The sequence below is a fragment of the Lagenorhynchus albirostris genome, chromosome 15 (genome assembly GCF_949774975.1).
Source record: "Lagenorhynchus albirostris chromosome 15, mLagAlb1.1, whole genome shotgun sequence".
In the NCBI taxonomy this organism is placed as follows: Eukaryota; Metazoa; Chordata; class Mammalia; order Artiodactyla; family Delphinidae; genus Lagenorhynchus; species Lagenorhynchus albirostris.
In genome coordinates, this window is record NC_083109.1 from 26,427,931 (window position 1) to 26,454,260 (window position 26,330).

Here is a 26,330-nt window from a genome sequence, read left to right on the forward strand (position 1 = left end):
AGCCCGCGGCACCGCCCCCTCCACGGGCAGAACGCCCGCTCGTGCGGCTCCCAGAATGCACCGCACAATGGCCCGACCGCCGCCACTACCGGGGCCTGAGCGGGCCTGGCGGAGCCCGAGCGCGGCCCGGCCCGCAGCGCGGGGCCCGGAGCGCGGTGAGTGTGGGCGAGGGCCCCGGGGGACGGCGGGGAGCGGGGCGGGAGGCAGTCTCGCTGCACCCGCGCGCCCGGCGCCCGGAGTGGCAGCGCCCCTCATCTCTGGCCCCTCAGCACGGTCGCCCACACCCCCGACCCGAGGCCCCCTCTGCGCCAGCCCGGCCCAGATAGGCCCCAGGGTGACGAAAACTTTCCCCGGACCCGATACCTGGGTCTGGGGGACCTGAAGAAACCCCGCTGGCCCCCTCCCTTCAGAGACCTGGAGCCTCAGCCCTGGGGGGGGGGTCCCCACTCCCGACCCCGCAGGCTCCCTGGAAACCCAGATAACGCGCTGCTGACCTTACCAGGGACCCGGGTCTGGGGGACGCAGATAAGCTGCACCTGCTCTCTCAGACACGCCTACCCGGACCCACATAACCCCCTTTCCTGCTCCAAATAGTTCGCTCTTTCTCCTCTGTTTCATTTCCCAGAACCACATAACCCCTTTTGAGGCTTCCCCCAATTATTTGGTTCTGGGGAACCCAAATAATTTCTACCTATAGTTCCCTCCTCGGCGATCGTACTCCCAAACTCTAGACAGTTTCCACCCGGTACCATTTTGAGACTCTTGAAATTCAGGGAATTCGCTTTTATCTTCAGCCCCTTTAACCCTCCATCCCATGTAATCCACCCCCCACCCCCCACCGTCTCTCTTTCTTTGCGGAGGGTGGAGTGGGGGTCTCTTAGGGATCGAGATAACTTGCTCCTCCCTCCCTTCCATTCCTGAGACCTCCAGACTTCTTCCTGAATTTCTGTCCCTGGTCCGGCAGCCGTCTACCCCCAGCCCTTCCAGCCCAGGGGCGTTTAACCTTTCCCCCCATGCAGTATGGTGGTCTAGAAACGAACCAGAAGACAGGCTATCCCCTGCAAATCCTGTCCTGGCCCCATCTCGGTGGGGGAAAGGGACTTGTAAGGTGCAAGATAAGGGGACGTCGGGTGTGGGGAGTTGGTACTTTCACCAGCAAGTGTTCCTGTGACCTGGCCTGTGTGTTTTCCCACCTGTCTGCCTGGGACTCTGAAAGAGTCTCGCCTGGGGTTGCTAACCCTACCGCCCAAGGTGAGGCCACGGGATTGGGGGGGGGTTGTCTAATCAGGTTTCCTCTTGGTGAAAATGGGGCTGTTGTGAATTGCAGCCATTTGCTCAAGGCCTCCTTAGAAGTGGGAAGCAGCGGGAATCAGAGGAAATCATGAATCAAAAGGACTCCAAAAAGGGTCCATCTACACCGATAGAAGAACTAGCAGCCCCTGTTAATCCTGTTTGATGTCTCCTGGAATGATGCAAGTCATTGAGACGCTCCAGCCTCCCTGTAATTTAATTCTCCCCCCCACTCTGGAGTGTATGTGTGTTTGTGTGTGTGTTTTGGTGGCGGGGGGCAGCTATACCCATTTCCCCCTTTCCTTCTCACTGTTCTCCAGTCAGTCAGTGTGTCTTTTGGATTTGTTTCTGATGCCCAGGTCAGGACCTGTTTTTTATCTCTAAGTCTATTTATAATTTCCCAGTTGCTATTTTGGGTTCTGCTTAAGGGAAGATTGTGTCCACTGCAAGGAAAGTTCCTGGGTGTGTTTCCTCCTCGGCAGGTGTTGAATTGAGTTCTTCAGATCCCCAAGTAGCTCTTGGGCAGCAGGGATAAAAGCTATTTTAGGGTAGTCACTGAAGTGGAGCTGTTAATCCTCTGTGGGTCTCTCTAGTTAAGAACACTTACAGATTAACCCTTTCCTTGGTGCAGGGGCGCTATTTCTCAACAGTTTTGGGGGGAGGTTTGAGAGAATTCAACTGTGGCAGCAGAAGGTGGGAACATGCAACTCTATACAAAGGCAAAGATAATAGCTGCCTTTTGTTGGGTACTTAGAGCAAGCCAAGCCCTGTGCTGAGTCCTTTGCATACCTGACTAAAATAATCCTTACAACAAGCCTGTGAGGTAAGTATTTTTAGTTTTACAGATGAGGAAACAGGCTAATAATGGAGAAAGAACGCAGTCTCTATAGAGATGATGTAACACCATAAAAACTATAGTTTCATCAGAGGGCAGCAGGCATCGTGGCACACAACAGAGGACAGACAGACGAGGAAGCGATTTGTCTCTTTTAAAGGCTTCCAAAGAGGGCCATACAGAGTTTTTAGCAAGCATTTGTATTTGGGGTATGGGGCCTTAATAACAGAGGAGATTCCTACAGTGAGGGAACTCTGGCCCAGGATATGGTGCTGGAGGAAGATAAAGTAAGGGGGACTGGCTCCGGGGGATGTGCTGAGGGTTAATTGTGAGGGAAAAGGGGAAGGCTGCATTCTGGGGAGATGTTGGGAAGGGAAGGAAACTCACTCTGAGGCCTGAGAAGACTCATCTAGGGAGGAAAAAAAAGTAGTACTATTCAGGCCCCGTGCGGAAAAGAGGGAGACACAGTTTAGACCTCAGAGACAGCACTGTTTGTATTTACACGTTTTATGTCAGACATTTCAAGAGTTTCACTGAATCTTCCATGAGGATTTTATAGGTAAGGAGAACAAATGTCTATTTTAGAAATTGAGGAAACTGAAGTTCAGAGAAACTACGTAACCTGCCCATGGTTTCACAGCCAGTAAGTGGCAGTCTTCTGATAGCAAGTCCAAGGTTCTTTCCACAATACCTCCCTCTTCATATCAGACTCCAGAAGGAATCTTAGGATGAAAATATACCGAGTTACACCAGTAACTGGGAGGGATTGATTGTGTTTGTTTTATGGGAACAGGTTCTGTCAGCTTCTGTAGTTGTTAAGGTTAGAGTATGAGACCAGAAGAGCAGCTTTGAAAGAGAAGCAGAATTTTTTCAGTTTTGCAGAGGAAGATGTCTGAAGGAATAGGCCTTCGGATAATGTGGGAGAGGCCCAGGAATCTTCCTGGATGAAAGGATTTTGCAGACAAGGGACAGAGGGAGAAAAACTAGATTTCCAGAAGGGTTCCTAAGGTAACACTAAAGCCATAGCCCCATTAAGTGCAAATCAAGGCAAGCACATGGCTGCTGCCTTCCTTCTTTGATTCTATCAGTACAACCTTGAGAGCTCTTCTTAGCCACCATCAGCCTCTTTCCTAGAAGCCCATTACTCTTCCAGCAGCAGCATACTAAACTGCTGTGTCTTGTTTGTGCTTGTTCGGGAGAACAGATGAGGTGGACGTGTGGGAGGTGGGGGACATACTGTTCTCTTTCTGAGTTTGCGTGGAATTTCCAAAGCTAGGCTCCTCTCTCACATCAGCCAAAGTGATGTGACTTGCTTCCCTCTGGCTGCCATTCCCAACTTTCCAGAGGCTGAGGTGCATGATTTCACATATTGACGGGGGGTAGGGCAGAATTTGACTTTGAAGGTGGGGGAAATTCCCTTCAAACTAGATGTTCAAATTCGTGCTCGCTCACTACCCAATTCCAAGCTGCCTAGTAATCACTGGTATTATAAACAGGTAATTCCACCCTTTGGAAGAAGGAGGGGACTTAAACGATGAAAGCCAGACATCAGAGGCCTTTGAGGTTTATCGTGAAGCAGGCAAATATGCCATGATGACTCGAAGGCTCAAGTGGGACTAGTTTTTAGTGCTAACACGTGACTCACGCAAAATGCAGCCACCTTTGTGCAGATCTTTCTAGGCAAATCTCCACTCGTGATAGGGAGATGTTTATCATATTACATTGCAGTGTTTCTTCAACAAGAGGAATGGTTCCTGAACAGGACGTAGCTTATGTTAATGATGAGCAAAGCTCTCTCGGGCATAAACCCGCTGATCCCATCATCTCGTTCACGGCCAGCCTGTTGGTTGAATGGTCACTGTAAGCAGCAGGTGCTAATGAGCTGAGCAAGCATTCTTTGGCCCACAGCTAGTTTGTGCAATTGGAGCCCTCCCCAGATTCTCATGGACAATCCCCAGATACCCCTTTTGCTCCCTGCACATGGAAAAGCCTCATGACCAAATTTTGGCATGACCTCTTCAAAGGAAATCCCCCTGTTATAGCAAGTTGCATTGGGGTTGGTAATCTCGTGTGATGAGCTTGTGAGTGTGAATGTGGCTCTGTTGTCCCCCTTTTGAGAATCAGTATGGTAATGCCCTTTCTCTCTTCCTCTGAGTTGAGTCAGGAAAGAAGTTGTGTCACCTTTGCTCCCCCGCCCCACTCCACAACCCAGTAGAAAGCATCAGACTTCAAGATATTGGCTCCCCACTTTGGAACTCAGTTTAAACCAGAACTTCCTGAGCATGTTAGCCAATAAGAATCCACTTGCATTCAATGACTGATTTACTCATCTAAAAGAAAGTTGAAAGTCCTTTTCTAGGTGCTAGGTGTGTGGAGATGAAAGAGATGTCATCTGAACTCTCAAAGAATCAGAGTTTGGTGATGGCGTCTAAGTTCTAATGCAAATGTGTTACTTGCTCATAATGGAGACATGCACGTGTTCTATGAGGGTCTTTGGGACCCTCAGCACCACTCAACACCTTGCGTGTTCAGTGGACTTTGCTAAAGAAGTATGGTTTGGGCCCTGAGACCAAGAGACCCAGAGTGGTGGTTGAGGGCGGGACAGGACCAGTACTGGTTTAGTGGAAATGCTGAGTTTGCTGTTGCCTTCCTCAGACAGAACCTCTTGATGTTGATATGCTGCTAAGAAACACATCTGCTAAGGAACACATCTGGCGCAGGGGCTGACTCTCCAGGGAGTAAATTTCCTAAGTAATGGCTTCTTCTTTCTCCTCTGATGCCTTTTGGGCATTTTATTGCTCCTTAGCACCTCTATGAGGAGAATTGTAGAAAGTGAGGAGGAGGTAGGGTGAAGAGGAGGAGGAGGTGCTGCTATTTCTAAATTTAGTGGAAAGGATGTAAAAGTGAAGCTAGAAGGGAAAGTCTGGAGTTTAGGGCTTTTACTTCCTCTGATTATCCTGTTTTCCTATTAGCCTAGGTGGTACTTGTAATAATAGTTACCACTAAGCACTAGGTGCCCAGCCTTCTGCTGAATGCTTTGTATTTATTATCTCATTTAATCCTCAAAAGATCCTTATGATGTAGGAGATTATTAAGCCCATTTTGTAAATGAGGGAACAGCTCAGGGAAGTAAGTAATTGGCTGAAAGTCACATGGCTTCTAAGTGGAAGGGCTGGGATGGAACGGGGATCTCTCTGCCTCCAGAGCCCATGTTTTCATGGTATTGGGCTCCCTAACACCAGGTGTTCTGATGTTTCAGGTGAAGAGATTGTTTTCTGAAGGCTGCGTTGGAGGCTGTGACAGAGCACAGAGCCCTGTGGAGCTGATGGGGAGGCTTTCTCAATAACATGGCCCTTCGCCATTAGCCTTGCCATGACCACATTTTTCACCAGCGTACCCCCCTGGATTCAAGATGCAAAGCAGGAGGAGGAAGTGGGCTGGAAACTAGTTCCCAGGCCTCGGGGCCGGGAGGCGGAGAGTCAAGTGAAGTGCCAATGTGAAATCTCGGGGACACCCTTCTCAAATGGGGAGAAGCTGAGGCCTCAGAGCCTCCCCCATCCAGAGCAGAGACCGTATAGCTGCCCTCAGCTGCACTGTGGCAAGGCGTTTGCCTCCAAGTACAAGCTGTATAGGTAGGTGATACTCCCATACTTCTTCCTGCCCTGAGGTTTCCAGAGGATAAAGCCAGAGAGACTCCACTGAGTGTGGGACTTTATCTGTGGCAGAAGAGTAGAGGTTAATTTGTCCCATAAGTGTACCCTGAACGTCAGCCGTTTGAGGTCACTCACTGAAAAATAATGGTGGTATTTTTTATTCAAACACTAGAATCTGATGGGTACAATATCAGGTAGCCACGAACAAACTAGATAGAATTTTTTTTTCAATACAGGTATACCTCATTGTATTGCACTTCACTTTATTGTACTTCTCAGATACTGCGATTTTTACAAATTGAAGGTTTGTGGCAACTCTTAGTCAAGAAAGTTGGACCAGTTTTCCAACAGCATTTGCTCACTTCATGTCTCTGTGTCATGTTTTGGTAATTCTCACAAAAAAAGATTATAGTTTGCTGAAGGCTCAGATGATAGCATTTTTTAGCAATAAAGTATTTTTTAATTAAGTATATACATTGGTTTTTTAGACATAATGCTATTGCACACTTAATAGACCACAGTATAGTGTAAACATAACTTTTATATGCACTAGGAAACCAAAAAATTCATGTGACTCCTATTATTGTGATGTTCACTTTATCGCAGTGGTCTGGAACCAAACCTGCAATATCTCTGAGGTACGCCTGTGCTACTTTCCCCACCTGTGTCGGGTAATGGTCAGAATATTAGCCCCAAATTAGGAATCAGTTTTAGAAGTTAAGAAGGAAAAGGAGACCCTCAGGTCCAATCTGTAAATTTTAAAGTGCAGGCTCAGAGTGGAGAAGTAACTTACCCAAGGTCTATAGCTTCTTAGGTCCTGCAGTGCCTCTTCTACTGAACTAGCATGCCACTCAGATGATTACTTATGTCTCTGTAGAGTCCATGGTGTCCTCTGGGTTGGAAGATTTCCTGAAACTTCTAAGCCCAAGAACCCCTACTTAAAGTGAAATGGAATGTGAAAGCCCTGGTGTAAAGCAGATAATGACAGAGCAGCTTTGAAGGGAGGGGGGCCCGCTCGGACATAATTTTGATTTTATCCTTGCCTTTCCGTCAGAGGACCATGAACATGCCCTTTACCAATAATGTAGACTTCCCTGATGCACAGTCATTCATCTCTTGACTATTATTTATAATATAGTCCTGCCACATACCAGGCACAGTGTTCAGTGATACGGACAGAATAGTGAGCCAGACAGATGGGGGTGCTGGCCCTCCTTGAGTTTACTGTCTAGTAGCAGGGACAGACAGTAAATGAGTAAATACAAGGACAAGATGACCACAGAAAGCCTCAGTTCCTTGTCTGGAAAACAGTTGATAGGAAGGAACTAAAACAGGTAACAGGGTAGCGTGTGGCCAGGATTGCCCTCATGACAGTTCTGTTGTCCTCAGGAATGCTTTGATTCTGTGTGCTCCTCTGTCTTAGGTGAATTCCAGTTGGGGCTGTCCTCTTAGACTTCCTTAGTGACAGTCTGAGTGTCAGTGGGAGGCTACAGGAAAGGTCCTGGGCCAGGAGACAGGAGCCTTGACTCCACCCTTAGTCACTGTATTTTAGGTGAATTACTAAACCTCTCTGGGCCTTTGTTTCCTCACCTTCAAAATGAGGGAAATAGACTGTGGATCACTCAGCATCTCCCTCTCATACGTTTTCATGCCAGTTGTGTCACAGGAGGTTAATAGTAACCCTCATAGGTGTGAGCATTCACACATAGCATGAGGGTAATGGGTACGATTGATAAGAATCACTGGGTGCTGTGCTAGAGACAGCAGTGGCATACCTAAGTGAACCTGGGTCTCAAGAAGGTCTGTGTTTAAATGCAGCCTCTGCCACTTACTGACTGGTGGGTGGGGCTGCCCTGTGCTTCAGCCTCTTAGGGAGAACAACGTTAATCACACATCTCACACAGGGCTTGCAAACCATGGGACTCCAAAGTCTTGCTGAGTTGATTCTGAATGTACTGTGGAGCTCTGGATTGCAGTTCCTGGATTCTGAGCTGCTTTCCAGACAGAAAGGAGCAGGAGCAAACCAAGGGACACTGAGGTGCCAGATCACTAAAAAAAAGTTTTTAAATGTTGCTGCTGTGCTCGCTTCGGCAGCACATATGCTAAAATTAAATGTTGCTGCTTTGTGTGGCAAACAATTTAAATGGTACCAATGGACATGCAGTGAAAAATGAATTGTCACACTCAAAGCCACTGTTCTCCTCCCCAAAGGCAGTTTCTTGTATGTCCTTGTTGAGACATTCAAACGTGTATTCCCTTCCTTCTTTATTTTCACAGGGGATTGTATTACACACACTATACTGAACTTCCTTTTTTGACTTGGCTCCCTATATCTTCGGATATTGTTCCAGATCCGGAAGTTTAGATACATTTCATTTTCCCTTTATTGTGTCATTTAAATTTTTATAAATACGCTTTTTTTTGCAAAGGAAATGCATTCAAAATTCAAAAGGTATATAATGAAAATTCTCCATCACACCCATAAAAGCTGCCCATTTCTTCTCCCCATAGGTAGCCAGTGTTGTCAGTTTCTTGTGTAGCCTTCCAGAAATATTTTAAGCTCATACAAGCAAACATACATATATCTTCCCTCTTTTCATATGTATAGTACCATTCCATAGGCACTATTCTGTCTCATGGGTTTTTTTGACTTAAGTGTATCTAGGAGCTTGTTACCTGTGGTACGTATAAAGCTGCCATTATTTTAAAAAGTTGAGTTGGGAATTCTCTGGTGGTCCAGTGGTTAGGACTCTGTGCTTTCACTGCTGAGGACCCAGGTTCGATCCCTGATCGGGGAATGAAGATCCCACAAGCCTCATGGCCAGAAAAAAAAAAAAAAGTTGAGTCATTTTATGGACATAGAATAACTTAATCAATTCCCTATTGATGGACATTTAGATTGTTCCTGATTTTTTGCCACTAAAATCAGTGCTGCAAAGAATAGCAGTACATGATTTTGCAGGTGGTCAGGGATATCTATAGAATACAGTTGGCGTGGTATTCCATTCCATTGCATGGCTGTACCATAGTTTTTGTGTCTGGTTGCCTGTTAGTGGACAACTCAGTTGTCTAGCCAGCCCTTGTGATCTCATTTCTTTCTCCTCTGTCCTCCATCCCTATCTCCAGGCACATGGCCACTCACTCAGCCCAGAAACCCCACCAGTGCATGTACTGTGATAAGATGTTTCACCGCAAGGATCATCTGCGGAACCACCTGCAGACCCATGACCCCAACAAAGAGGCCCTCCACTGTTCTGAGTGTGGTAAGAATTACAATACAAAGCTGGGCTACCGGCGCCACCTGGCCATGCATGCCGCCAGCAGTGGTGACCTCAGCTGCAAGGTGTGCCTGCAGACCTTCGAGAGTACCCAGGCCCTGCTAGAGCACCTGAAGGCCCACTCACGCCGGGTAGCAGGTGGCACCAAGGAGAAGAAGCACCCCTGTGACCACTGTGACCGGCGGTTCTATACTCGTAAGGATGTGCGGCGGCACCTGGTGGTCCACACAGGCCGGAAAGACTTCCTGTGCCAGTACTGTGCCCAGCGATTTGGCCGCAAAGACCACCTGACACGTCATGTCAAGAAGAGTCACTCGCAAGAGCTGCTCAAGATCAAGACAGAGCCAGTGGACATGTTAGGCCTACTCAGCTGCAGCTCCACAGTCAATGTGAAGGAAGAGCTGAGCCCTGTGCTGTGCATGGCCTCTCGGGACGTGATGGGGGCCAAGGCCTTCCCTGGCATGTTGCCCATGGGCATGTATGGTGCCCACATCCCTACCATGCCCAGTGCGGGCGTGCCACACTCCCTGGTGCACAACACGCTGCCCATGGGTATGAGCTACCCTCTGGAGTCCTCACCTATCTCTTCCCCAGCTCAGCTTCCTCCAAAATACCAGCTTGGATCTACCTCATACTTGCCCGACAAATTGCCCAAAGTGGAGGTGGATAGTTTTCTGGCGGAGCTTCCTGGAAGCCTGTCTCTCTCATCCGCTGAACCCCAGCCCGCCTCACCTCAGCCGGCGGCAGCTGCGGCCCTCCTAGATGAAGCACTGCTCACCAAGAGCCCCGCCAACCTCTCCGAGGCCCTCTGCGCTGCTAATGTGGACTTCTCCCACTTACTGGGCTTTCTTCCTCTCAACCTGCCCCCATGTAACCCACCCGGGGCCACGGGAGGCCTGGTCATGGGCTACTCCCAGGCCGAGGCGCAGCCCCTGCTCACCACTTTGCAAGCTCAGCCTCAAGATTCCCCGGGAGCTGGGGGACCGCTGAACTTTGGGCCTCTGCACTCCTTGCCTCCTGTCTTCACCTCTGGCCTGAGCACCACCACCCTGCCTCGTTTCCACCAGGCATTCCAGTAGCCCCAAGGAGGACCTCAGCTCAGTCTTGGCTCTGTCAGGGAGTCTCAGTATCTACCCCATATGCATCCCCCATGAAGGCAGCTGAGCTTTCAGAGCTGAGTTCAAAAAGAAAAATTTCAGTATCTGTATGGAGCACTTGGTTTGGGGGCTTGGGCTCCAGGATCAGTTCCAGGAGGAGCCTTGAGCCCCAACCCCATGAAAAGATTTCATACAATAGGACTTCAGGTATTTTTACTTTTTTTTTTTTTAATCTGAATCGGGAGCCACACCTAGCCCTCTCCCTCTCCAAAGCATCAGAACCTCCTTCTCTTTGGAGAAGGGAGAGGTCTCGGAGACACAGAGGGTTTTACTTTGGATGACCTCGAGAGAAATAGCCCAAGAAGCCCGTCTTCTGGTCCCAGCCTGCAGACCCCACAGCAGTTGGTCAGGCCCTGCTGCAGCGGGTCCATTGCCTGCTTCCAACCAACAGGCAGGAGAGAGGGCCTCTGTTCTTCCCATCACCTCCATCCCTCCTGTCCTAGCACCTCCATTTTCAGTGTTTTCCAGCAACGGTACCGTTTACACAGTCGCCTCAGACACACCATTTCACCTCCCTTGCTGAGCTGTATAGCCTTAGAATGATTGCAGTGAACATTGTTTACACACCGTGAATCCATTCCCACCAGTCCATTCCAGTTGGCACCAGCCGGAACCATTTGGTACCTGGTGTTAACTGGAGCCCTGTTTACAAGGCGGAGTCGGGTCTCACTGACTTCTCTTCACTTGAGGTCATATTTTTCCCCTGTGGGGAAATAAACTGACTTTGGACTGCTTCAGTCTCTGCCATCTTCCATGACTGTGTCTGTTCCTGCCTTCGTCGGCAGAGTCCACAGGAGACAGGCAAGAAGATTGGAGCGGTTTTCTCACAGTTCTGCAATTCTGTTTTTCTCCAAGTACATCATGACCCCCTCATCCTCCTTTTGAACTGGAGAGGGGAAGAAATGAAAGGCATGCCCACTTCCATCACCTCCCGCCCCAATTCTCTAATCCCCACCCTGAATGTCATGAGCTTTTATCATTAGTCTTGGAATGAGGGACTCCGGTTCTAGGCTGGTGTGGATAGCAAAGGAGAGGGTGAGACCTCATTTGTCTCTCTCCTGTCTCTTTTCCAGGAAGTTGTGGAATTGTTGGAAGAAGAGTTTTCAGAAAGTTAGGACTGGGCAGATAGTTGAGTCCTAATCTCTGGGTGTACATCATTGCCTCCCATACCAAACTTTTTTCTTCTCTACAGTGTTCCTCCTCTCTCCCACTTTGCAGTCCCGTGGACTCAGGCCCACTGTGCCTAGGCTTCTCTGCTCTCCATCAAAGAACTTCCATCTTCCTTTTGTGGCCCCTCTCACTTTTGCCCCCAGTACTCAGCAAGTTTCTTGCAACAAATGATTAGTTCTTCTCTTCTGACTTGTGGGGCTCCCTGCCACAGATAGCACAGCTCTTGCCCAGCTGAACCCCATCCCTGCTTCATCTCAGTTCTGCATGGGCTTCGCTCTTCCCACTCGTGGAAGGGAGGCAGCTCAGGGACCACCAGTGTGGGGCCCTCTTGAGACACTTCCACTCTGATTCAGAAACACACTCCTACCTCTTTACTGTTAACTCCTACAGATGCAGCCAGCAGTTTCTGGGCACTTCTCTCAGCAGGTGCCTCGTACTGGCTTCTCCACTAGGGTTTCAGGACAAACTACCGAGGAACTGCCTCAGCCTCTTCCCAGTCCTCCCCCCCTCCCCCTTCTGTCTAGAAATCACTTTGGTTTATCATCAGGAACTGAGCAGGTCCAAGACCCAGGCTTCTGCTTCAGCCCAGGCCAGTACTCTTCCTTTGAGGTGAAAGCCTTATAATGTAGCTCCCTGGCCCTTGATTGGAAGCAATGTGGAGTGAATAAGCATGTTTTAATTTAGGCAGGCTAGTTTGGGATACCTTTTAAAAAAAAAGACAAAACCAGATATAAAGGTGTCTGGCAAGATTAGAATCAGAGTAGGTGATTTGCTTCTAAAAATTAGTTTCAGTGAGTCCCAGGGACTAATTAAGGTTTACTTTTAAAAGCGTCCCCTTGGTACGCAGCCACCTCCTGCATGCTGTGCATGTTATTGGGACTCGTGTATAGGAAATGGTATGTGAGGATCCAAACAGGACTCTGCTGCCATTCTCCTTGTCGTCTCTGATCTTCATCACTAGACCCAGCAACCCTCACCCCTCCCTGCCACCTTCCCTGCATCTTTCGTTTACAGAGGCAAATGGGCCTCTGGCCACAGAATATAAAGTCTTGGGCTGTTAGAAGAGTCGCCTCCTCTTTGCTCTTTCCTGTCCCTTCCTTGAATACTCTCCCCCATTAGTGATGCTGGGAAACTCGTAGGACAGGCAAAGCAACTATTTAAAACCTTGTAACTGGGGCCTTGCCCCTCCTCCCCTCACTTCTTCCTTCCGTCCTGTTCCTCTTTTCTTCTTCCTTCAATGCCCTTCCCACCCACAAGGAATTTTCCTATCACTGTGAACTTTGCTGGTGCAGAGGAACATTTGCCTTCACCTTTTTTTTTTTTTTTTTTGGACCATAGACACCCAGCCATTTCTTAAACCTCCCCAAAATTTAAAAAAAGAAAAAAGTCCATATTGGCCTGGTTGTTCAAAGGATAAGAATAGCTTTATCCTACTCAGTACTAAACCCACTTCAGTACCCTTACTGAGGCCATGAGAGCCTAGGGGTTTCTGCCCAGGACAGGAGCCACGGCATGTTGGCAGAGACCAAACGGGGACCAGGAAAAGGGGTGATGTTCCCTTCCCCCACCACCTCCAACCTCTGTCAGCATGAGCTGCCTTGAACAGTGGCAGGCAACTCCCCCTCTGCACAGTAGCTGGTCAGGGTTGAGTGCAGTCCTGGGGGCCAGGGGATAGCATGCCCAGTTGTGTCAGCTCAGAGGATCTGTGCACATCTTAGAGATGTGAGAGGTAGGGAAAGGAATAACAATGAGGTTTTTTCCCTCACCCTTTTACAATGGCATTTTGTTAATGGAAATCTGGGAAGCAGGTGTGATTACTTCTTTTGCTCGTAGATATTGTCCTAAGTTGAAATTCTCTCACTGCCCTAAACTTTCCCCTAGTAGCCCTTTAAGTCCCCACCCCCCTTCTTTTTGGTAGCTGTTTTCTCCACCCTCTCTCCACCTCCTCTTTATCTAGGAGCTGTTTTTAAGCACGATTTTTTTTTAACAGTTTATATTGTACAGGATCAATATTTTGCTTTTTAACAAGGATATTTATGTAATAAGAAACTTTGCCTTAGGCAGGTGTTGGCCAGAAAAGTCCAGATTCCTCTGGGACCCCACCCTGGCCTCTCCTGGAACTCTGAACCTGCTGTGGAAGGAATTGGCTGTAACCTCACCACTGGAGAGTAGGGTCTGTGGCGAGGGAAAGGGGTGTACTGGTGTGACAGGAGAAGGATCCACCATCATAATCTAGTGCCTCTATGGAGGGGTTTGGAAGAAGCATTCCAGTTCAGTTTCTTCGGGTGTGAGCTTCCTTCCTTAGCGGGTTCTCCCCATAGTGCACCTCTCCACCTCCTACTGTTTGGCACTAGAACTCCTGAAACACCACTTCTCATACACCTCCCTCCCTCCTTCCCAGTGGTCAAGGCTTTGGAGCCACTCTTTCGGAACGCCAGATTATTTAAAGAGAGAAAAATACAAGACAAAACCTTCTAGCACTTTGTAAACACAGTGAATAACCTCTTGGAGTATTTTTGGCTTTATATAAAACAAGGTTTTTAATTGTAAAATATAAGTGCCATTAGAAAATGCACAGGGCCTATCTTTGTTAAAGTAGATTTTTCAATGTTTTGCAGAATTACATTTTCAAAAAAAGTTTTTATAATGAAGTTGTTTATTAAAAACTTCTGAATGATGTGTTTGGAAGTTGTGAACCTGTTTGATTGGGAAGGGGTAGGAGAGAGCTTGAAGAAGAACTGGAATCCAGACATCTTTAGCATCCAAGGGGATGATGAGTATAGGGCAGACAGTAACAACCTTTCACATTAGCACCTACAAACTTTGCACTTTGATATTAAAGATCTTTGAGGTAAGTGGCATCATGCCACCACTTAATATTTTTGGGTGCAAGAGTCTGAAAAACCAAATTGGCTTAAATGGTGAAATTTCATGTCACTGAAAATGCCAGATGAAGTGCAGTCTTGAGGTTAATATTGATCCAGCAGCTCAAACATGGTTGGCCTTAGCATTCCTGTGTTTGCCCTATCTTGTGCAGTTGTGACTTCATCCTCCAGCCCTTCAAAATGGTTTGTCCCTTTCTGTAGAAGAATGCTGCCATAATTCCAGTCATTTTCACACAGTGCTGACCACAAATGGAGAGGGACCCTTTCTGGGAGAGAGGAGTCCTTTATTCACGTAAGCGTCTCCTGTCTCACTGGCCATGATGGCATTGTGTGCCATCCCAAAACCAGTCACTATAGGCCAGTGATGACAAGGCTGAGACAAGGGTTGAAGTAGTTTCTCAAAGGAAATTTGGGGTAGTGTTAGGATGAGGAATGGATGCTGGTTGTCCAAGAAAAAAATGTCATCCATTGCCCAAGGCGCACAGCTGGTAAGTGACAGAGCTAGGACCTAACCTTGACCACACTCGTGCCTACCCATTTGGTTCAGACAGACTCTTGAAAGGCCATTATGGCTTCACCTGATGTTGCTTGGCCAGTCTCCAGTGAAGATAGTCATCACTTTTCCGGGCCCCATCCTTTGTACTGAGATCCTCCTGTCCAGGGCTCAGACTGAGCTTGCCTTTCTGGGGTCTGGAGCCAGTGTTCATAGCCAAGCAGTGCAAATCACTGCAGAGACCAGCCCAAGAATTTATGGGACGTTAAGTGTTAATGTGTGTAACAGGTGCTTTATGTACAAAGGCAGTGGGCTGGCTGTTCATCTCTTTGGCCTTCTGTTTACTTGACTAACTGTCCACCCCAGTGGGTTGGATCCCTGCTAGGGCCCCAAGAGAATCCACCTTGCCCTCCAGGGGATGCATACCCAGGAGTGGGTCTGGGGGCTCAAAGCTATCTTTTCCATTGGATGGGAGGAAGCTGAAGGCCTTCTGGAGGAGGTGGCAAGGACTTCCAGGTGAGCGGGTGGGGTATTGGGTGTATTGACCTCCATGGGCCACAAGTTTGGGAGCTGAGATCACAGGAGTGCAGGTGCACTTGCAGGATCAGGGCTGCGGGGGCTGGTCCATCCAGGCTCTTACTATCTGTGCACAGACCCTGCACTTCAGACTAGAGTTCACATTTGTGAAATGTCTGGAGCAGAGAAAGGGGTAGCCCCTAGGCCTAGGACGAGGTGAAGCCATGTCCACCCTTCAGCCTGTCAGCCCAGGAAGATCCAGCTCGTTCAGGGAAACCAGGCAGAGGCCCACTTGCTTCCTGGTTGGCAGCATTTGGGATCTTCCCTCGCCCTTAGATCCTTCTGCTCAGACCTTGTTTCTGCCTTTCCCCACAAATATTTTGAGCACCTCTGTGTGCCTGACAATTACTATGCAAGTTTCAGTCTAGTCAGCCTCTGCAAAGGATACCTCTTGGGTCCTCTGCATATGCCTGAGTAATTTATCCTGTGAAAGCTGCCCCAAAGCCACAGTCGAGTGTGGGCATCAGCCGACTCCCACCTGTCCACCGCAGATGCGGGGAACAGTAATTGCCTGGCGTGGTGGCTCTGGGGTTGGGCCTGATCCTGGGCGCCTGCTCAGAGCTGTTCGCTGCTTGGTACACCCCTGCACTTCACCCCATTTCCACCGCCGACTCCCAGTTCTGTCTGGGCGCCCGCAGTCGCATCCCCACCGGGCAGCCCCCTGCCACTCCACCAGGCGCCTAGTCCCAAGACAGCCGGGGAACCCTTGCGAATCACATCCGTAAAAGCGTCGGGGCGCAAGGGGCGGGGCGAGCCCCGTAGGAGAAAATCGGGCCTCCCTGCCTACTACCCGCGGTCCCGCTGGGGTCGCTGCCAGCCATCCAGCCGCCCCTCTCGCTGAACCCGCAGTATCGCCCGCGCGCCCCGAGCCCCTCCAGGCCAGAGGCTCCCGCAGGTGATGGCGGACGAGGGTGCGGGGGGCCTGGAAACCGCCGCGCGCCCGGTCACCGCGTCTGGGGCCCAAGAGGCTGGGGGACGCGGGTATCCCGACCCCGCAGCCCGCCCAGGGACCATCCTACCTTCCCCGGGGGGCCGGGAAGCGGCCTCCGCGGCCACTGGCCTGAGCCCAGAAAACGGCCTTTTCGGGGACGGAGGCCCAGAAACCTGTGGCGCAGAAGGGTGGGAGGCTCGGGCTGGAGCCGGCGGGAAGGCAGAGGAAGTGACGACTGGGGAGGGCGCCATCTTCATGGAGGAGGCGGAACGGGAGGTGGGGAAGCAGCCTGTGGGAGAGGAGATGGAGGTGGCCGAGAAGCTGGTGCGGGGGGAGAAGCTGGAGGTGGGAGCGGAGGCGCAGCAAGGCCCGGGGCCCCTGAACTTTGGTGGCCCAGTTGTGGACCCGCTGGAAGCCATCCAGTGGGAGCTGGAGGCCGTGAGTGCCCAGGCAGGCAGGGCCTACCTGCGGCTGGAGCGCAGGTTTGGGCGCATGCACCGGTTGCACCTAGCCCGAAGGAGCTTCATCATCCAGAATATTCCTGGCTTCTGGGTCACCACCTTCCTGAACCACCCGCAGCTGTCAGCCATGATCAGCCCCCGAGGCGAAGACATGCTCTGCTACCTGATGAATTTGGAAGTGAGGGAGCACAGGCACGCCAGGACGGGCTGCAAGTTCAAGTTCAGTTTTTGGAGCAACCCCTACTTCCGGAACAAGGTGATAGTGAAGAAGTATGAGTGCAGATCCTTAGGCCGGGTGGTGTCAATTGCAAGTCGCATTTGCTGGCCCTGGGGCCAGGAACCTCCAACTCTGGTACACAGGAACCGGGACACCATCCACAGCTTCTTCAGCTGGTTCTCAAAGCACAGCCTCCCGGAGGCCGACAGGGTCGCCCAGATTATTAAAGAGGACCTGTGGCCCAACCCCCTGCAGTACTACCTGCTCTGGGATAGGCCCCACAGAGCCAGGCAAGGCCTAGCAAGGTGGCCCACAGAGGCCCCTCCTAGGCCCTATGGGTTCCAGTCTGGCTAAGTCCTGCCCTGGGACCTGGCCCCTACACAAGACTCCTTTCTGCCTCCTGGGGACCTGGGCTTAGGCCAGCCATGGCACTCTGCTGTCTGCTTTCTGTTCCATGTACTCTGACCCCTTTGGACTTCAGTGGACTCAGCTCTGAGACTGTGGCCTTCATGGCCACGCTCTTCTGTTTCCATGTAGGCTCCATGCATCACATGACTGTCACATGCCACAGTGTCTACCCAAGCACCCAGCGCTGTGGACAGGTACTACCATCATCTTCATGGCCCTGGACCTGTCTTTGATCATGGCCTTCCACCCATTTTTTTTTTTTTTTTGCGGTACGCGGGCCTCTCACTGTTGTGGCCTCTCCCGTTGCGGAACACAGGCTCTGGACACGCAGGCTCAGCGGCCATGGCTCACAGACCCAGCCGCTCCGCAGCATGTGGGATCTTCCTGGACTGAGGCACGAACCCGCGTCCCCTGCATCAACAGGCGGACTCTCAACCACTGCGCCACCAGGGAAGCCCCACCACCCATTTTTTACATGGGCACCCACAGGTCATCACTAGGAGGACCAGTGCCTCTTTGAGGCCTACTCCTTCAAGGCCACAGCATGCCAGGCTTCATACTTATGCTGACCCCACACCTGTCTGTGGCAAGCTGAGTCTTGTCACCCAAGAGGAAGTGGGTGCATTTGGTCAGCCAGACTTGGACATTCCAGGACCTCAGGACCACAGGCCAGGCTAATGGACTGTTGGGCATCTAGCAGAATGGGCATGGGGTGAGGTCAAGGACATGAAGCAGTGGGCAGTGCATTCTTTGTGATCACACTGCTCTTCTTACCCCTGTGTTGGTCCTGCCTCCCGACCTGCTACTGACTTTTGAAGGTCTGTGTCCTACCTGTGTGTGGTCATCGCCCTTCTCATGAGTTTCACCCAGGTTGCCAGCGACCTTGTTGCCTGCTCCCAGGTCTATAAGGACCTCAAGAACTGCCTGTGAACCCAGGTGGGCCACCTGCCAATGCACAAGAGCTCCCCAAACCCCAGGAACTCTGCCACGCTGGCATATCTGGGCATGCACTTAAGGCAGGGGCAGTAATGGAGTCCCTTCCAGAAACCTACCTTCCTGAGCTCCAGTCACTGGACTCACACAGAACCCAACTCCCCTGTCTCCACTTGTTTTTAGGCGGCCAGCTTGGGGGTGCTGGAGAGGGGGTGTTTCTGGTCGTGAGGCCTTTCTCCACCTGCCGAGATCTCACATGTTTGTTTTTATTTTCTTTAAAGTGATAGCTCAGAAACAAAATAACTGAAGAAGCAAGGTTTTTTACAAACAGCTGAGGAGACAGGCTTTCTTGTTGAATTTGCCTCTCCGATTGTCTCCAGAGAGGGAGGCTTGTCCTCTAGCTTGGCGGAGCTCTCTTGCCCCCTCTGCTCCAGTGCCCTGTCCCCCTCAGCAATGGGGGACAGCACAGGGCCCCTGAGCAGAGACACCAGGAGCTCCGGGCCCGCAGGGATAGCACATTGTTTTGTTTCGTGCTGTGTTCTTGGAGACTAACTTTAGCTCCAACTCTACTTTCTTCTCCTTTCGCCGGGTCCAAACCCTCATGGGATCCTGTTAGTACAGGAGCTTAGCCGTGCCCCACTCCTGAGACCCCCTAAGACAGTTTTTTTGGGCTGTCTCCATCTCATTTTGGGGGAATGACCATACCCAGGTCCCTTCCCATGGAAGGGCTTCTCTTCTGCTCCCGAGGACCTGGGGAGACCTTAACACAAAATAAAGGGGGGGGGCTGCTCTCGGCAGGGGCGTGCAAGAGAAGTTGGAGCCAGCTGGGAAGACAGGGATGGAGGAGGGCCTGCAAGGTGCAGGGAGGGGAGCCCCCGAATCTTCTTAACTTTTTTGATTCACCAACTGATCTTTTAATTTTTTAATATTTTTTTCCTTTTATTTTTTTAAATTTATTTTTATTTGATTATTCCAGTTTCTAAAAATTTTGATGGTCAACCCTATTGAGGAAATTTGTAGATTTTTTTTAACATCTTTATTGCAGTATAATTGCTTTACAATGGTGTGTTAGTTTCTGCTTTATAACAAAGTGAATCAGCTATACATATACGTATATCCCCATATCCCCTCCCTCTTGTGCCTCCCTCCCACCCTCCCTATCCCACCCCTCTAGGTGGTCACAAAGCACCGAGCTGATCTCCCTGTGCTATGCAGCTGCTTCCCACTAGCTATCTAGTGGGATATATATGTCATTGCCACTCTCTCACTTCGTCCCAGCTTACCATTCCCACTCCCCATGTCCTCAAGTCCATTCTCTACGTCTGCGTGTAGTTTTTTTTTTTAATTAATTTTTATTGGAGTATGGTTGCTTTACAATGTTGTGTTAGCCTCCACTGCACAACAAAATGAATCAGCCATACACATACAGATATCCCCTCCCTTCTGGACTTCCCTCCCATTTAGGTTACCACAGTGCATTAGGTAAGAGTTCCCTGTGCTATACTGTATGTCCCCATCAGTTGTCTATTTTATACATAGTATCAATAATGTATATGTGCCAATCCCAGTCTCCCAATTCCTCCCACCCCACCCCTTTCCCCCTTGGTATCCATACGTTTGTTCTCTACGTCTGTGTCTCTATTTCTGCTTTGCAGATAAGATCATCTATACCATTTTTCTAGATTCCACATATATGTGTTATTATACGATATTTGCTTTTCCCTTTCTGACTTACTTTACTCTGTATAACACTCTCTAGGTCCATCCATGACTCTACAAATGATCCATTTTTATTCCTTTTTATGGCTGAGTAATATTCCATTGTATATATGTACCACATCTTTATCCATTCCTCTGTTGATGGACATTTAGGTTGCTTCCATGTCCTGGCTATTGTAAATAGTGCTTCAGTGAACATTGGGATGCATGTGTTTTTCTGAATTATGGTTTTCTCTGGGTATATGCCCAGTGGTAGGATTGTTGGGTCATATAGTAGTTCTATTTTTAGTTCTTTAAGGAACCTCCATACTGTTCTCCATAGTGGCTGTATCAATTTACATTCCTGCCAACAGTGTATGAGGGTTCCCTTTTCTCCACACCCTCTCCAGCATTTATTGTTTGTAGGTTTTTAAAAATAAATGTTAATTAATTAATTTTTGGCTGCATTGGGTCTTCGTTGCTATGTGCAGGCTTTCTCTAGTTGCAGCGAGCGGGGGCTACTCTTCGTTGTGGTGGGCGGGCTTCTCATTGCAGTGGCTTCTCTTGTTGCGGAGCATGGGCTTAGTTGCTCTGTGGCATGTGGGATCTTCCCAGACCAGGGCTGGAACCTGTGTCCCCTGCACTGGCAGGTGGATTCTTAACCACTGTGCCACCAGGGAAGCCCTGTTTGTAGGTTTTTTGATGATGGCTGTTCTGACCGGTGTGAGGTGATACCTCATTGTAGTTTTGATTTGCATTTCTCTAATAATTAGTGATGTTGAGCATCTTTTCATGTGTTTGTTAGGTCTTCTGCCCATTTTTTGATTGGGTTGTTTGCTTTTTTGATGTTGAGCTACTTGCATATTTTGGAGTTTAATCCTTTGTCAGTTGCTTCGTTTGCAAATATTTTCTCCCATTCTGAGGGTTGTCTTTTCGTCTTGTTTTTGGTTTCCTTTGCTGTGCAAAAGCTTTTAAGTTTCACTAGGTCCCATTTGTTTATTTTTGTTTTAATTTCCATTACTCTAGGAGGTGGCTCAAAAAAGATGTTGCTGTGATTTATGTCGAAGAGTGTTCTGCCTATGTTTTCCTCTAAGAGTTTGATAGTGTCTGGCCTTAAATTTAGGTCTTTAACCCATTTTGAGTTTATTTTTGAGTATGGTGTTAGGGAGTGTTCTAATTTCATTTTTTTACATGTAGCTCTCCAGTTTTCCCAGCACCACTTATTGAAGAGGCTGTCTTTTCTCCATTGTATATTTTTGCTTCCTTTGTCATAGATTAGGTGACCATAGGTGTGTGGGTTTATCTCTGGGCTTTCTTTTTTTTTAAATTAATTAATTAATTTTTACTTTTGGCTGCATTGAGTCCTCGTTGCTGTGTGCGGGCTTTCTTTTAGTTGCGGTGAGTGGGGGCTAGTCTTTGTTGCGGTGCGTGGGCTTCTTATTGTGGTAGCTTCTCTTGTTGCGGAACACAGGCTCTAGGTGCGTGGGCTTCAGTAGCTGTGGCACGTGGGCTCAGTAGTTGTGGCTCGTGGGCTCTAGAGTGCAGGCTCAGTAGTTGTGGCACACGGGCTTAGTTGCTCCATGGCATGTGGGATCTTCCCAGACCAGGGCTCGAACCCATGTCCCCTGCATTGGCAGGCAGATTCTTAACTGCAGCACCACCAGGGGAGCCCCTATCTCTGGGCTTTGTACTAATTCTGTGAAAGATGACATTGGTAATTTGATAGGGATTGCATTGAATCTGTAGTTTGCTTTGGGTAGTATAGTCATTTTCACAGTATTGATTTTTCCAATCCAAGAACATGGTATATCTTTCCATCTGTTTGTGTCTTCTTTGATTTCTTTCAAGAGTGTCTTATAGTTTTCTGCATACAGGTCTTTTGCCTCCTTAGGTAGGTTTATTCCTAGGTATTTTATTCTTTTTGTTGCAGTGGTAAATGGGATTGTTTCCTTAATTTCTCTTTCTGCCCTTTCATTGTTAGTGTACAGGAATGCAAGAGATTTCTGTGTATTAATTTTGTATCCTGCAACTTTACCAAATTCATTGATTAGCTCTAGTAGTTTTCTGGTGACATCTCTTTAAATTAGAAGAACTCATAACAGAACACTACAATTTTAGAGGTTCCCTCAATCGAGGTATGACTTTGGGTATGTAGAAAGTTTATGCTCTGTTTTACATTTCACTGCTTTGTTTGTTTGTTTTTGTTTTGTTTTGTTTTGTTTTGGTCATGCGGTATGCAGGATCTTAGTTCCCCAACCAGGGATCGAACCCATGCCCCCTGCAGTAGAAGCATGGAGTCTTAACCACTGGGCCACCAGGGAAGTCCCTCATTTCACTGCTTTTAAGTCAGCCCCGATGCATCCCCTTCTGCCTTTCCATCCACTGGGGAAATTGAGCTGTCCAGTCCTGCTTGTTGCTTTTAGCTGAGAACATTTACCAAGAATATCAGTGTAATTTTTCTACACCATTTGGAAACCTATGTGGCTATTCATGATTGTTATCAAGTTGTTGTGGCTGTTAATATAACCCTGAACTTAGAAGTAGTTTGAATAAGGTGGTTTTGTAGGACTTAAGACTAGAAATTGTTACCATATTCTGTGAGGATAACCTCCGAAAAGAAATCTGTAACTCTGATGGTCTTGATGACCTGTGTCCCAGTGGCGGTGTTGTAATGACATCGCTGTAACTGACATCACTGCTTCTAGACAGAGAAACAGTCATAAGGTAGCTTTGTCCAATCAGAAGAGGATTCATGGCACTTTGTCTTCTATTGCTTGATGAAAAAATAAAAACTTTTCAGTCTGGGGGGAAAAAAACCCCTCAGATCATGTTACTCCCCCATCCAAAACCCTCCATTGACAGAAAAAAAATCCTAATTCCTTATTGTGGCTGACAGATTCCAGCATTTTCTGGTCCCTGCCAACATCTCCCCTCGATCTCCCTTCGCTTCCCCCATGCTTGCCTCTAAGCTGCTCCTTAAACTCACTAAGCACATTCCGACCTCAGGGGTTTCGCACTTGCTTTTCTGGCCCCAAACCCTTCTCCCGAGGCCCTTCCTGCCCAGCCTGTCTAAAGTCTTTCTCTGCCCCTCGGCATTGCTTCTCCCCTTCTCTTCCTGATTGCCTCCATGGCACTTGTAACTCTGAAGTGATCTTCGTTTTCTTCTTTTCCTCTCCCATCTAACATGTGTCAGGAGGACAGGGACCTCTCAGTCTGCTGCTTTGCCCCACGTGCACCTCAAAAATTACTTGTGTGAAATGAATGACTTTAGCCAAATGTGTCAGAGTATCATGCTCTGCCCTGCCAACGTGGTTGCTGCCCAGAGGATTTCAGTTGGGCAGAGAAGTGTGGGGACAATGAAGGGTGACCATGTAATTTGTCCTTAGCTAGAACACATCTGGGAGTGAAAGGGACACTACTAATAATTACCCCAGGACAAGAGGCCTAACTGGTACATAACAGTCACCCCAAAGAGACAGAACCCAGCTAAGTCCAGCTTGGCATACAGCTCTTCCCAGCTGTGTATGATGTGGGATCAGAGGGTAGAGACTTCTCTGAAGCCAGGACACTGGAGCTGGGCTTTGAAAAATGGGCGGTAGTTTAGAAATTGGGCCTGAAAAAGGAAATTCCTGACAGAGCAAACAGTGTGACCAGAGGCGCTGGGATAGAAAATGCATGATGTGTTTAGGGCACAACATGTGCCCTGCGTGTGGCCGCTTGGAAGAGGCAAGCCTAGATGGATAGGTTCAGGCCATTTTCTGGAAACGGGACCTCTGAATGCAAAGCCAAAGCATTGTCCTGTAGATAGTGGGGAGGGCTATCAGATGTGGTTCAGAGGTGGGAGAGCTCATGGGGCAGCTGGAGGCAAGGCAGGGGTCAGTGTCTGCAACTCCCGCTCTCCAGTACCTTCAGTTTGAATCTTTTCCATCTATCCAGGCTGCAGCTCTTCCAGGAAGCCCTCCATGATTGCCCTAGCCCACCACAATCTCTGCCACCTCCCAAGTAGACTGAGAACCCAAAATTGGCACACCAGTGCCTGGCTGGGCTGCACCCTCTGGGGTTCTCTTTTGTGCTGTCCCAGATGCTCCCAGGGGATTCAGGGCGAGCCTGAAGTGGAGGCGGCCTGGCGATTCTGGAAGCCAGTGCCCCATGTGGTTTGCCTGCCCTGCGCCTGGTGTTTGGCAGGTGCACTTTGGCTCCTGCAGCCCAAATTGGGGCCCAGCTGCATCCTACACGTCCTTAGGCCTTTGACAGTGGTGCTTACCCAGACAGGTGCTCACTTGATCTTTCTGCTGCATGGCCAACAGCACACCTCCTTCATGCCGTGACTGGCCTCGGTGGGGGGCCTTGGCAACCGTGGGTCTTGGCGCTCTTCTGGGGCCTGAGTCTCGTCCTCAGAACCCACTCCTGCTTGCTCATTTATTCGGGTCCTGAGTCATTTGTTTATCCACGCATCTTAGCGTCCTCCGTACCGGATGTTGGGGGCGCAAGATGACTCTATTCAGGTTTCTGCTCTCAGTGAGCTCAAGAGCCTGAAAACAGTGATAATAACCCCTGATGTTTAGTGAACACCTACTGTGTACAGGGAGCTCACACGGATACAGCAGCCAGAGTGGTTCTTTAAACCTACGTCGGGTCATGTCTTTCCTCTGCTCCAAACCCTCCAACGGCTCCAATTGAACACAAGAGGGAAAGCCAACGTGCTCCTCGTGGCCTGCAAGACCCTCAAGATCTGACCTTATCACCTCTCCAACCTCATCTCCTCCACCTCTCCCTCCAGATCGCTTTCCAGTGACACCAACTCCTGTTAGTCTTCAAACCTGGCTCAAACCTTTGCTTGCGCTTCCCTCACCTGGAACCTTCTTCTCCTGATATCTGCACGGCCGACTCCTTGATTCATTAAGGTTTCTCAGCTCATCTGTTACAGTTTCACCTCCTGAGGGAGGCCGTTTTTGACCACCCTTTCCGAAAAACACCCTGACAGTCCTCCTCCCGGTTCTCTGATTTGGATTTTGTTATAGCACTGACAACCCCTTACGTTAGATTGCATATTGATTTATTGATCTGCCGTTTCCTCTGCACTCATGGGGACTTTGTCTTATTCACTGCTGAATACCCCTCACCTAGAGTAGCACCTGGCACAGTTGGGGGCTCAGGAACTCTTTGAGGAATGAATGCTTCACACGCTCGAGGTTCAGGAAGCTCTCACAGGTGGGCAAGGGGAAGACGATCTCTAAGGATAGGAGCTCTGTATGGCCCGAAGGCAGCCATTTTCCAGGCACTCTCTGGAGTTGAGGTGATGTCTCTGGGCCCATTCCTGGTCCCTCCTACAGAGATATGGCCACCTGGCTTACACAGGCTCCAAGGGTGGAGGAAGGAGTTCAGGGCGAGGAGGGTCTTCCTGCTCTGGTGTGACAGACACGAGCCTATGCTCTCAGAGGTCTGCCCTGTTCCGTTGTCCTGGGAAGGAACTTTGGACAAGTTCTTTTCAATCAGAATGAATCTGTCTAGAAACTATAGCAATTAGTTGTTACCTATAACCGCCCTGATTACAGCTTGGGGGACTTTGATATTTTCTCCCAAGGACATGATTTCAGCACAGAGATGCAAGTATGTCTGATATCCGCTTGCCTTTGCTTAGCAGGAGAACTAAATGCTAACTTGGGCCAGTGAACTTCGAGGCTCCCACCTCACAGGCCCCACCATCGCAGCTGACTCGACCTCAAGGGCAGGGGCTGGGGTGGAGCAGGCACTAGCCGGAAGGCTGATAGGCCGGCATGCTCTTGATTCCCCACTGTGTGGCCTTGGACACATCCTTTCATGGCTCTCAGCCCGAGTTTCTCACCTAAAGGAAAACTTGGAAATTCTTTAGCGGGAGGAAAAAGTCCCTTCAGGTGTCTCCCCCTCCCCATAAGCCTGCAGCCCTCCAGGTGGCCAGTTCAGTGACAATGCTTTTGGTTGCATCTAACAGAAACTCTAATTGACTTAAACAAGAGAATTTTTTCCCCTTACGTGAACATCCAGAGGTCAGGTGGGCTTTGGGGCTGTTTGAATCAGCAGCTCAATGATGTCTGCAAAGACTTGGGCCTTCTTCTCTGATCTGCCATCCTTCCTGTTGGTTCCATTCTCGGGTTGGTACCAAGATGGTAGCAGTAGTTCCAAGGGTAACTTCGGGATATGGCAACTCCAGAGAAGGCAGATTGTGTCTTCCCATGACTTGCTTAAAATGGAAGAAAACTTTCCCAGAAGCCACTTTAGACTTTCTGGGTTCCGCATCTAATCGGCTAGAACTGGGTAACAGGTCTGCTCTTGAATCAGTTATCGGTGAGGGGGAACATGGTACTG

At 49.2% G+C, this 26,330-nt stretch overlaps 2 protein-coding genes across 4 annotated transcripts; both read left to right on the plus strand.

Moving 5' to 3' along the window:
• Positions 1 to 70: 70 nt before the first annotated feature.
• On the plus strand, positions 71 to 14,029 carry PLAGL2 (PLAG1 like zinc finger 2). Of its 3 annotated transcripts, XR_009535367.1 has the most exons (4): positions 71 to 155; positions 5,385 to 5,757; positions 8,905 to 11,362; positions 11,406 to 14,029. XR_009535367.1 is itself a non-coding variant. In XM_060123345.1 (3 exons), exons 2-3 carry the CDS (start codon positions 5,498 to 5,500, stop codon positions 10,133 to 10,135), a joined length of 1,491 nt encoding a protein of 496 aa, XP_059979328.1. In that variant the 5' UTR covers positions 71 to 155; positions 5,385 to 5,497; the 3' UTR covers positions 10,136 to 14,029. The 3 variants fall into 3 exon arrangements, 2 of the variants coding, with proteins under 2 accessions (XP_059979328.1, XP_059979329.1); XM_060123345.1 differs by having other exon boundaries at positions 8,905 to 14,029; XM_060123346.1 differs by lacking the exon at positions 5,385 to 5,757 and having other exon boundaries at positions 78 to 155; positions 8,905 to 14,029.
• Positions 14,030 to 16,113: 2,084 nt separating this feature from the next.
• LOC132505329 (putative testis-specific Y-encoded-like protein 3) lies at positions 16,114 to 17,642 on the plus strand. Its single transcript, XM_060123347.1, has one exon. The coding sequence runs from the start codon at positions 16,236 to 16,238 to the stop codon at positions 17,298 to 17,300; it is 1,065 nt and encodes a 354-aa protein (XP_059979330.1). The 5' UTR covers positions 16,114 to 16,235; the 3' UTR covers positions 17,301 to 17,642.
• The last annotated feature ends 8,688 nt before the right edge of the window (positions 17,643 to 26,330 follow it).

What these genes read in the sequence shown, in the direction of transcription:
- PLAGL2 (XM_060123345.1), top strand. Translation starts at nt 5,498, where the DNA reads ATGACCACATTTTTCACCAGCGTACCCCCCTGGATTCAAGATGCAAAG. An exon ending in TCCAAGTACAAGCTGTATAG is followed by an intron (nt 5,758 to 8,904) that starts GTAGGTGATACT and finishes CCCTATCTCCAG; the next exon opens with GCACATGGCCACTCACTCAG.
- LOC132505329 (XM_060123347.1), top strand. Translation starts at nt 16,236, where the DNA reads ATGGCGGACGAGGGTGCGGGGGGCCTGGAAACCGCCGCGCGCCCGGTC.